The 13,003-nt window shown below is 35.1% G+C and overlaps 1 protein-coding gene across 3 annotated transcripts in view; it reads right to left on the minus strand.

The window, feature by feature from the left end:
* The window catches only part of PPP1R3A (protein phosphatase 1 regulatory subunit 3A), a 40,545-nt gene that overhangs the window by 20,440 nt on the left and 7,102 nt on the right, over positions 1-13,003 (minus strand). Inside the window, exon 2 of one of the 3 annotated variants that reach the window (XM_086396651.1) lies at positions 665-763. The exons of the other annotated variants lie outside the window; for them this stretch is intronic. Coding sequence (XP_086252777.1) covers positions 665-763 — 99 coding nt within the window. The remainder of the gene's footprint in view (positions 1-664; positions 764-13,003) is intronic. 3 annotated transcript variants of the gene reach the window in all.

Here is a 13,003-nt window from a genome sequence, read left to right on the forward strand (position 1 = left end):
TGAGTGACTTTCACTTCACTTACTTTATAGTAGCTAATTATGTTGAGTTCTTTTTCATGCTCTTTGTGTTGCTGTTCAATTGCTAAGTTGTGTTCAACTCTTTTGCTACCCCATAGACTGCAGCTTATTGATCATTACTATATCTTCTCCAGAGAAATGTCTATTTAAATCTTTGCTCATTTTCAGATTAGGCTGTCTTTTATTATCGATCTGTGAGAGTTCTTTTGGGTAAGACACTTATTAGATACATGATTTGTAAGTCTTTTCTCCCATTTTCACTGTCCTGACTGTGTCTTTTGGAGTGCAGAGTGCTTAACTTTGATAATGTCCAAGCAGTAGAATTTTTAAATTAGCTTTAAGATCTTCGCTAACTTGCCGATACACTACATAGAATCTATTTGATTAAAATTCTTTAAATAGGAAGCAATATTATTTTTAAAATAAATAGTCTCTATAAGTGTAGTTATCACATGCAATTATCTACATCTCATATTCTTGTTCATGTTAATTTCAATACTGTGATGCTAGAAAACATATACCAGTTATTGGTCCTAGCTAATTTCTAGACTGGAGTAGATGTAAGCAGATTCAGAGATGATGCAAACAAATCTACAGATTCAAGAAAAGAAATCCAACTGATTTAAGAAGCTTAGAGCACAAACACTGTATTATTCCTCTGGTGCCTTTCACTAGAGGAGATGGAGTAGGCAGGAGGAGCTCATCTGTGCCAAGATGACTCTCCCAGTTGAAAGCTTTTGGATCCCTGATTAAGTAAAGCGATATACATTACCAGGGAATCCTAAGATGAAGTGTGAAGGGCTCACTAAGATAGACTACTATGATTAGAAGAGCAGTATGATGTTTGGGAAGCACAAGATGAGAACCAATATGAACTAAAAGACAAAGAACAGATGACTGAAGAAGTTGGGACACAGGCTGGGATTGCTGAAGGTGTCAGACACAAGAGCTAAATCCTGCAGGGATGCAGTTATGCTTCCAAAGATGGGGATCTCTGCCACACTTGTAACATGACGGCACAGGACTTTATACTTAATGTTCTGAAGAATACAGCTATCAAGTGGCTTTAAAAGGATTCTGTCCTTCTACATTATTATAACTTAGATTGGAAATCAGGCTAAGTTAGAATAATGTTGGACAAAATTTAATGTTTATTCATTCAACAAATAGTTAACTTGTGCTAGGCATCATGCTAGATCATGCTAGAAATTAAACCACTAGCACAAGCTGTGATTGAATCAACTGCCTTCATAGAGCTTACTGTCTGAAGAATGATAAATGAAAACTGGCGCTTTAAAATCACAGCCATACCTTTCAGGATTGGGGAAGTATGGAATCCTATAGAAGAAAATACAGTTAACCATTGAACAACACAGGCTTGAACTGCATGAGTCCATTTATATGCCAATTGTTTTTTCAATAGTAAATACTATAGTACTGCCTGAACTGCAGTTGGTTAACTCTGATGATGCAGAACTATGGATACAGAGGAACTGAGTGTATGTAAGGCCAACTATAAGTTATACTCAGATTTTCAACTACAAAGAGGGTCAGCACCCCTGGTATCCTCATTGTATTAAGATCCATAACAGGGTCCATACAGGATCCATACAGGGTCAACTGTAATAAGATCCATAACTCAAACTCAGGGAAGACAATAGCAACTGCGCATGTGCATAGGCTTGCAAAGAGATCAGACTGAAAGAAGATCATATCCTTTAATAAGATTACACACCATATTTAAAAGTTTGATTTTTTCTGAATTGTAAAATATACACTTTTCAAAGAGTAAATACTTTCTGAAAGCTTATTTCATTCTAAATGGAAAACTTTACCATGCTATTTAATGAGTCTTTTTTCTTTCCCAAGTCATCACAAATGATAGGACAAAATTTCTTTAATAAATGCCCTGTTTGTAAAGCTTACATTTGGTATCTTAATTCCCACAGTCCTTAATGTTGCTATTAACGCTTAAAAATCCCTCATGTCACATTTGCAACAGAATTACTTTATTTGCTAATTTTTTCTTTGTTTAATAGTGTTATTCTTTCAGTGGATATTGAGACTAAGTGATTTTCAAAAAATTTTTTAAAGTTACAACTCAAAATATCTGTGTTTCATCTTTTGTTTATACTGTTCACAACTCATTGCATATCAGAATCAGCTGAGGAGATTTTTAAAAATCTGTGCCTGCAACCCAACCCTGACCAATGAAAGTGTGGTCTTATAGGAGGATCTGGGCAGGAGTGCCTTAGTTTTCCCCTTCTGATGTGTACCCAAGCTTAAGAAACACTGCTTTACACTACTGGCTTTTACTATATCAAAGTATGGATAGTGAGAAAATATATCCTTCAGTAACAATACTCTGCTATTAAGATGGACGGGGAGGCCTGGCGTGCTGTAGTGCATGGGGTCGCAAAGAGTCGGACACGACTGAGCAACTGAACTGAACTGAAGATTTTCTGTGGGGTGGGAGGAGGAGAGGGTATACATAATCATGTAGGTTAGCATTAATGTAAATTTTATAAAGATTTTACTTCTGCTCCTGTTAGGTCTATAAAACAATTAATTTGTATTTATCACAGATATTACCAATTCATACATCAATGAATTTAAATTTACTGATTTTTTTTTAACTGAAAGGAAATCTAGATGCTATTTAGGATAAGAAACATTAATCTTCTCTACCTTAACAGCTGTATTGTTGATTATAAAATTGATGGTGTTTATTAAGACTTAAACCTGGGATGGTAAAATGTTTTCCAATTGCACTATGTGGCAAATTGCCCCAACAATTATTGTAAATGCAAGGACAATAAACTGCATTGCCAAGGACACCAGTTGGTTAGACCCCACAAAAGAGACAATTAGTCTTGAGATGACAATGGTAGTGATGAGGTGACAGTTATGGAAAAAAACAGAATATGCAATGTAATGACTTAAATATATCTGTGGATAATACTGATAGTTTAATGTGTTTGGAGTTTATAATATGTAAAATAATGTTTTATAAAGAAAGATCAAAACCGCATACATTCAGGTCTTCTTTTTTCCTTATTTGCTACAAAAGTGAAGTAACCTGCAAGATTACTTTTACTGTCTTTCCAAATCATCAATGTGAAATGATTTGCTTAATTTATTAAGGGCATTGATTTTATGAAGAATATTTTCTTCTCACAGATATCAATGTACATAAACTTATTCAATATTACAATATTCATAATCTATTGTTGGAGCTTCCCTCGTAGCTCAGCTGGTAAAGAATCCACTTGCAATGCAGGAGACCCTGGTTCAATTCCTGGGTCAGGAAGTTTCCCTGGAGAAGGGATAGCCTACCCACTCCAGTATTCTTGGGCTTCCCTGGTGGCTTAGGAGGTAAAAAATCTGCATGCAATGTGGGAGACCTGGGTTCGATACCTAGGTTGGGAAGATCCCCTGAAGGAGGGCATGGCAACCCACTCCAGTATTCTTGCCTAGAGAAGCCTGGCAGCTACAGTCCCTGGGGTTGCAAAGAGTTGGACATGACTGAGTGATTAAGCACAGCACAGCAGTCAATTGTTAGGATAACTGGAACATTTTGAAAATAAAATCATGATAGATACAATAACACAACTGCACCTTCACCAAGACAAAATTGCAACTCAGTCCTTCAGTAGCAAAGATGGATCTAAAAGATAGGATACAGAGATTTGGACAGCCAGAGAAAGCAGAAAAGGGACCCTAAAAGAGTTGATGCCAAAGATAAACTGCCAATGATGTGTTTTCATCTGTACCTATGCTGTACTCCCTCCTTCTCTCAGAGACCTTGTGAGTAGTGATGGATCCTGTGGGAAATAAACCCAAGAATGTACTGGAGACCTGAAAAGCATGAAAACCTAATGCAAACAGAAGGGGAGATCTTGGATATCCTTAGAATATTTGCAGTGGTTGCTTTGTTCAGCATGGAGCTCTCTCCCCCCAGATTTCTTCATGACTGTCTCTCTTCAAGTCTCTAATCACTTATCATGAAGTAGTCTTTATTTCTTATTCTTCTTGTTCTGCTCTGCTCTTTATATTCTCAATTGCATATATCATCTTTCAAGATAATTTGCTTAATATTTATGTTTATTACCTATTAGTTTTCCTTCCATTAGAATGTAAGCTACATGAGGACAGGGATTATCATTTTTTTTTTCCATTGATGTATCTCTAGTACTCAGAACAGTACCTGGCACATAGTAGGTGTTTAATAAATATTTGTCGAATGTATGAAGATCATTTATTCTAGTTACTAATCTTTTTTCTACACCCTTTTAATATGCAAGCTGAAAAGCAAAGTTAGAACTTTGCTAGTAATACTTTGACCATTTCTTTTCATCTGAACCAGGATCAATACCCTCTCAATCTTGGTATTATAGAAAAACCATACTGGTGTGATTTCCACGTATCCATCCAAGAGGATAAAGACTGAAATACCTGGACTAACCTTTTTAACAAAATTAAAACATACACGTTAGATTTTGAAGGAAGAATTTGGGTGAAAAAACAATTATAGCAGTAAATTTCCCCTAAGTATCACCAGAATAGTAAAATAAATCAGCCATGAAATAGTATAGAAGTGTCTAAATAAAAAATAATTAGTAGCATAATATGTATATGTTTATTTACATTAAAGATGACCTATAGCAGAATTCAATTATTGATATTAAAAATGAGAAAGGATAAACTCTACATTTTAAACATTCCATACATATAAAACAGTAATAAAGTTATGAATGTAGAAACTCTATGTCCCTTCTTATGAACAGTGACCTAGTTCATGCTTTTCTCTCCACTTTTCTCTGATTTATCCTGCATGCACTTTCTGAATTGATATAGCTAAAATAATACTTCGTCCCTGAGCATAGGAACTAAATTCAAAATCCTTGGTCTAACAAGACTGTGCAGTTCTTTCTCAACCTTGTTCTTCAAGTTTGACTCTCATAATTCTTTCTATTCCAGGCAGTCAAATTGATTAACAAAATCACCTACTTATCTATTTGCTCCTGTGTCCACAAATATTTTTTATTCTGTATAAACAGTCTCTTAACTCTTCTCTACCTACCCATTTCAAGATTAAGTTCAATTCCTCTGTGATACTGTTTCTAATCAGGGCAGCCTGCAGTATATCATTTCTCTAACATCTATGTTCATATCTCCTATGATCTCCTCTGTCTGTTTTATTCCATTTGGCACATACGGTCTTCTCATGTTCATAAATATTATCTGTTAACCAAATTAATGCTTGAAAATAGAAGCTAACTAGAAGAAAACAAGGGCTCCATAATTTCTTTATGATTAATCGGCTTAATGGAGCACAGGGAATTAGAGACCTTAATCACAAAATAACTTAAATCACAAAACAACTTTTCATCTTATATATTTCCTGAACTTGATCAAACAAATCCCTTGTTGCCTAAATTTCTTCTTATGTAAATGGAGTGGGCCTTATTGATTACAATGTATAAAAGGGTTCTAGTGGAAGATAATTTTATATCACTTAAGAAATAATAAGAGAGATATTTGAAACATGCATTCCTTAAGTTTATATAATTAGATATTTCTGAATAAAAGAACAAGCTCACATGTTAAAGTAGTAAAATATCATAAATTTAAAGCTGTTGATGGGCTACAGTCCATGAATAAGATGAGAGTCCCACTTGGTTTTGTAGACAAGTTCTAATAAATGTTATAGATGCTCAGATAAAAACTGAAAGAATGAAAGCAAATTGGTCCAAAATTACCATAAGTAGTCAAGAGATTCTCCAGAAACTGAAGAATAACACAGAAAAAAAAAAACTCTTATAATCACACCAACATAATTTTGAGGGTTTTTGAAAAATTAATGTCCTCAGAGGTTACAATTAGTCACAGACAAGTATATTCTATTGTACTAAGAAAGACTACCCCTCTTCAGTCTCACAAATGTCATTTTCAGTAGGAACCCATCCATACTTGCATACTGAAAGTTAATTGGACAACAAATGTAGATAATAAAACTTTAATTTTCAGCATTTCATTAAAACACTTCTTATGAGAAAATGAAATATAACTACTTAAAAATACCATGCATTACCTACTTCAATAATACATTTATACTTTGGATGGAAACTTCAGGTTTAATATAGTAAAGCTCTTTAGAATATTAGGAAAATTATAGTAAGACTCTTAGGAAAACTATGAGATGACAGTTGAGGATAGTGATTTCAAAGATTATTAATATATCATTATACATGGGGTTTACTATTATTTTTCCATATAAAATATGTAATTATTTATGCTAATTTCCTAAAAATATGTTTCCTAATTCTTATATCATAAAGAGAAAAATACTATAATTAAAAATTGAAAGCATTATAATATAGTGATAACTACTATTTCCATCTGAGCTTGTTATTTTCACAAAAAATTTTAAATTTACTTTATATTGTGCAAAAATCAGTAATTAGCTACACATCAGAAAGTTACCATTGCTTATGGTTTTCAATGATAAATGCTTTTACCTACAAGAATCAATGCAACTGGACTATTATATAGTTTACAAGAATATGGGACATCTTCATACTATTCCTATAACTTTTCTTTAAGTGTAAAATATATAAAGTAATTGTTTAAAGTACTCAACAGAATGTAGCAGATTCATTATTTTATCTTTAGGTAGGTTTTAAGGTTAACCATTTACATACACTGCATTATTTCTCTTTAATTGCTTTTGTTTTTATGGTTTCAAATAAACAAAGACAAAGAATCTGCAGTCTCAAGACAGGGAGGACATGGTTTAGGTGTTTAGGTTTAGGTACACAGGAGGAATCTGGTAGAGGCAAAAGACCCAGTCAAAGGAAGTCATTCAGGTAAAGAAAAGGAGACAGAACAACAGCCAGATCGGAATCCACAGGTGTCAGAATCAGTGAGTGCAGCAAGCAGCAGCGGTAGAACTAACATGAATAATCAGTATTGGCCATGGTCCTGGCAAAAAGAAAGAATGAATGACTCAGTTCTGATCAGTGGACATACAGTATCTGTTTTTGGTCTTTTGTTACTCAACCTGTTGGATTTTTCTATTTTCCCACTGGTCTGGATCGTGGCATGTGTGTGTGTATTTTAAGTTGCTTTAGTCGTGTCTGAGTTTTTGCAACCCTATGGTATGAAGGAAGCCAAAAGCTGACTAATGGATATTTATTTGGGATATTAAGATTGCATGACATTACAGAATAGTAACATTGTAGTGACTCAGTGGGCTTCCCCGATGACTCAGCGGGTAAAGAATCTGCCTGCATTGCAGGAGGCACGGGAGACAGGTTTGATCCCTGGGTTGGGAAGATCCCTTAGAGGAGGGCATAGCAACCCACTCCAGCGATCTTGCCTGGAGAATCCCACAGACTGAGGGTCCAGGCAGACTACAGTCCAAAGGGTCCCAAAGAAAATGAGTCAGTTCTTTAGAAGACAAGAAAGAAGGGAAGACTGAATGATCCTTTAGTATCATATGCTGCTAAGTCACTTCAGTCGTGTCCGACTCTGTGTGACCCCATAGACGGCAATCCACCAGGCTTCCCTGTCCCTGGGATTCTCCAGGCAAGAACACTGGAGTGGGTTGCTATTTCCTTCTCCAATGCATGAAAGTGAAAAGTGAAAGTGAAGTCGCTCAGTCGTGTCCAACTCTTAGTGACCCCATGGACCACAGCCTACCAGGTTCATCTGTCGGATTTTCCAGGCAAGAATACTGGAGTGGGGTGCCATTGACTGTATTAACTTATTTTTCAATTTGATCTTTCTTTGATATCCTGGTACCTGAAAGGAAATTTAGACTGACTACAAGATGTTAATATGGATGATATGTTCAATTCTAAATTCAATTTTGAGTCAATTTAGGCAACAAATATGCAAATATTCAGAGATAAAGTTCCCTCTTATCTGTTGTTTTTATAATATGTAAATATGGTTTTTGTATACTTTATTCTTTATTTTTAAAATAATGTTTATTTATAATCAAATGCACAGTCATTACTTCTGTGGCAACGGAATAGAATATGAGTGCAGAATTAACATGAGTTTGCAAAAGAGAAATCGCATCATCATTTCTTATGTTGATAATTCTTATTTGCATGACTGGAATGATGTCTATGATTTTAAACAAAATATAGAATAAAGGAAGAGGGATTAGGATTGAAGGGGAAATTTAACTTTGGTTTTGGACATAACGGAGTTAATTTGCCACCTGGGTATCCAGATGGAGATAACCAGAAGGCCCCTGAGTTTTAAAGATTGTGAAACCAATAAAACAACTCATCATTAATGTTATAATAAGCATAATTCATTCCTTAATTATTTAGAATGAATACTTTAGGATTTTACCAGACTTTATGGTTATCAGGTTTAATCAGTATTTTTCTTAGAGCTTTTCCACATGAAACCCTTTGTTAGTTACAGTGGGGAATAATGCTTAAACTAATATATTATCACTGACCTCAAGGACCTTGCAGTCCAATCGGGAAGATGGTACACACATAAAAGTTTCTGAAACTTTTGAAAGTGCAGGGAAAGGCCACTGTTGGAAAGGTAGTATTGACAACACTGTGACTAAACATATATAAAGGGGTATAAGACAAAAGTCTTCTTCCTTAAAATAAAGATATCTGATAAACAGTAAAGTTTCACTGAATGTAATTTCTTTGCCTATAAGTTACATCAGATGCAAACATGGCAAACATCAACACTTTTATTTAAGGAGTTGTTTTATTTTGCATCATGGGGGTAGCTACTCTATGGGAAAATATTGCCAGAAATGTAGGTATTTTAAGGAAGCTTGTCAAAGCCATGAAAGGGCAAAAGCAAGTTGCCTAACATGAATAAATCAGCCACAGGAGTAGCCCTGAACTGCATGAGTTTTATGATATTTGTAAATAAATGCCTTGAATATTTGTATAACTGCCATGGTCTCAAACCTAACTTGATTTACCAAAGTTAGCTTTGAATGAGGTATTATTACTAATACAAACAGTATAAAATACTGGAAAATTACTATCTTTGTGAAAAGTGAAAAGCTCATGTATACATATATGTGTACTTTCCACCAAAAAAGCAATGCATCAAGGATGACTTGAACGCAGGTGGGCAAAATTACTTATTCTTTCTCCCATGTTAGAAGCTCAGCACAGATATTGAATGTATAAACAAATATGAAGGAAGCTCAAGAATATCAGGAGAAGGCAATGGCACCCCACTGCAGTACTCTTGCCTGGAAAATCCCATGGACGGAGGAGCCTGGAAGGCTGCAGTCCATGGGGTTGCTGAGGGTTGGACACAACTGAGCGACTTCCCTTTCACTTTTCACTTTCATGCATTGGAGAAGGAAATGGCAACCCACTCCAGTGTTCTTGCCTGGAGAATCCCAGGGACGGGGGAGCCTGGTGGGCTGCCATCTATGGGGTCGCACAGAGTTGGACACGACTGAAGTGACTTAGCAGCAGCAAGAATATCATGCTGAAGTGATTATTTTATTCATTCATTTTATGTATATATTGACGTGTTTAGAACTTTTGAAACCCAGGTGGTGCTGGTGGTAAAGAATCCTCCTGCCAATGCAGGAGACATAAGAGATGCAGATTCGATCCTTGGGTTGGGAAGATCCCCTGGAGGAAGGCATGGCAACCCACTCCAGTATTCTTGCCTGGAGAATCCCATGGACAGTGGAGCCTGAGGGATAGTCCATAGGATCACAAAGAGTCTGACATGACTGAAATGACTTAGCACACACATGTTTAATTTAATAAATACATTATCAACTAGATTGACTATACCAATACTCTGTACATATTAATTCCTTCAAACAATACCTTTAAAATTGTAACACATTGGAGAGAGTAGCATGGAAACATATACACTACCATATGTAAAACAGATAACCAGTGGGAATTTGCTGTATGACTCAGGGAACTCAAACTGGAGCTCTGTGACAACCTAGAGGGGTGGAATGTGGTGGGAGGTAAGAGGGAAGTTCAAGACGGAGGGGACATACGTATACCTATAGCTGATTCATGTTGATGTATGGCAGAAACCAATACACATTGTAAAGCAATTATCCTCCAATTAAAAATCATATATGGGAAAAAATTGTAAACACACATAGACACAATCAATAATTTTAACATATTCAAATGACTTCTGTTTGTAGACACAGTATTAACCTTTCTACAAAATGATACTTAAATTTAATCATTGAAATTTAAGATAGCTTAAATTTCAGTTGGAAGTATTACATTTGAGTTTTATAAATCTATTCAAACTTTCTTTTCAGTGTACTCATAAAATTATATTATTGAATGAAATTGAATTAAAAATTAGATTTCTAGAAAATAGTAATGATTATTCAAAATTATTCATTATTTGTCTAAGAGAGCTTCAACAAATCTAATACAGCTAACTTTACATGTAGGATTGAGGAATAAATGGAATGATCTTCTGAAGTACTTTTAATTTTGTAATTTAGTAAAATAAAGTCTATTCCCTTCTCTGACTTCAACAGGAGTTCAATAATCAGGACTCAAAGGTAAAGGAGGTAGGATTGGGAGCGCTTCTTAGCTAGCCTACTCATCCATTCAGCTTCCCTAATAACCATGGTTCTGGCAGTGCACAGTCCTTATAATAGTGCTGTCATTCACTGCTTGGTGATGATCTTTTTCTTCTTTGACTTTTGCATTGAAATACTACAAACTAGCTTATTAGTTTAATAGTTAGGAACTCGAGGGGAGATCTAAGTTTATTGAGCTTATTTGACATAGCAAATAGAAATCAGTCACATAAACAGTGTAATTCTAACTTTAAGTAAAAGGATAGGAACTCCAACATTTATTTCAATTGAGAATCAGCATTAAAAATGACAAGATTAAAGACATAGAACAACAGGAATGACTACATGAAAGATATAGAATTTCCTGAAATAATACTTTACTAAAGAATACAATATCTCCAGGAGATGTTTAATAAGAGAATATTATAAGCATTTGGTTTGGGTAGTTTTCAGAATAATTTTGCCTGAAAGAAAAGGATAGAATTAGATGGCCTCTCCTACAATACAATTCAAGGAAGACTGTTCAGATCAAGTGCTGTATTAGCATTGGTAAAAATGATTATAATTTCATTTACACTAAAACACAATAGTCTTATATACATACTCAAGATTACATCTGAGGATCATATTTTTTTTTTTCTGCTTGTACCTGAATGTAATTTTAAAATTTGGTGAGATTTTTCAATTGGTAAAATATTCAAGATATTTAAGTAGTTACAATATATTATTTTAAGATTAATCACCAGGAGGAGATCTTATTAAAATGAAAAAATACTGTTTTATTTCCTATATGGCTTATGAAGCTGAAAGTTACCCAAGCAGTTCTATGTAATCTGTAATTGTGTGAAGACATCTATAATAATTTTTAAAAGTGAAACCAGTTTGGGATTTTTCTTATAATTTCATCATCAATAGGTTAGCTTTGTATTATGGTTTAATTCTGTAAAATAAGCAAAGTACCATCAGTGTTAAATGGGCTATAAAATCTGTTTCACATAATTAGTAAAAGCATCTACAGTTTGGCATGCTTTATAGATTTAAACCTTGGGGATATTTTGATCTTTTTTACTTTGCAAATTTCAAAAGGGGTGAATGAAATTCAAATCCACAGCTGCACACAGGACAAATCATTGTCTTACGATGTTTGAATCCCATTTCTAGTTGTAATTTGAATAGCACTGGTATGCAATACAGACAGACTGTTTTCAGGGTTAACTATAAGGGGAGGGAACAATGAAATTTCCTAAGACAGGTTTTTTTAATGAACAGTTGGTCTCTGTTACTAAACAGTGCTGTGTAACAGTCCAATGTGGCAATTTATTTCTATTTATCATAAAATCTTTAAACAGCAGGATGGTCTGATTAAGGTTTCCAAACCAGTTACTATTTATATGAGAGTGAAAGTGTTAGTTGCTCAGTCGTGTCTGACTCTTTGCGACCCCATGAACCATAGCCCTCCAGACCCCTCCATTCATGGAATTCTCCGGGGAATAATACTGGGAGTGGGTTGCCATGTCCTTCTCCACGGGATCTTCCCAACCCGGGGACTGAACCTGAGTCTCCCAATTGCAGGCAGGTTCTTAAGTGTCTGAGCCACCAGGGAAGCCCAAAGGTTTCCAGTGTTTTCCCACTGGGGAATCGAACCCTGGTCTCCAGATTGACAGGTGGGGATACTCACCACTATACTAACAGGAAATTGCAGTATTATTTATATAATAGATAATAATACTACCGTGCCAGTTACCCAAGAAAAGTTATTAGAGAAGCAGAATAAAAACCTGAAAAGATTTGAGAGCTATGTCCTGAGGACCCTTTTCTTTTTATACAGTGGTGGTGTACAGAAAATGCTTTAAAAGCAGAGAAATGATTAAAATTCAAAGGTGTATAATATATCTTCTTAGAGGAAAAAATTATATCAAATTAAATTTCACTCTCTATTCATGTTTATATACAGAGATGATAAAATGAAACTGTATAGCCAACTCAGTTTTTAGTCCAAAAGAACCATCTTAAGAACTACCTTAAGGAAAAAACATGTTGTAGTTCATTAAAAAAAATACCTAGTTTCTGACTGATGTTCCAAAAATTTTTTGTAGCCCAGAAGTTTCTGGAATTTGGGAATCATTTTTCCCCCATAGTAGCAATACTATAGAATATAGTTTCCCTAGTTAGTGCCCCCAAACTTGTTGAAAAATCCATAATTCTAAAACGTGTGTGTGTGTTAGTCACTCTGTCGTGCCTGACTCTTTGTGACCTCATGAACTGTAGCCCACCAGGCTCCTCTGTCGATGAGGTTCTCCTGGCAAGATTACCGGAGTGGGTGGCCATTTCCTTCTCCAGGGGAACTTTCCCACCCAGGGATTGAACCTGAGTCTCCTGCATTGCAGGCAGATTCTTTAC

Source organism: Bos grunniens, chromosome 4, assembly GCF_055505025.1.
Source record: "Bos grunniens cultivar Pamir isolate PY7600 chromosome 4, Bosgru_T2T1.0, whole genome shotgun sequence".
Lineage (NCBI taxonomy): Eukaryota > Metazoa > Chordata > Mammalia > Artiodactyla > Bovidae > Bos > Bos grunniens.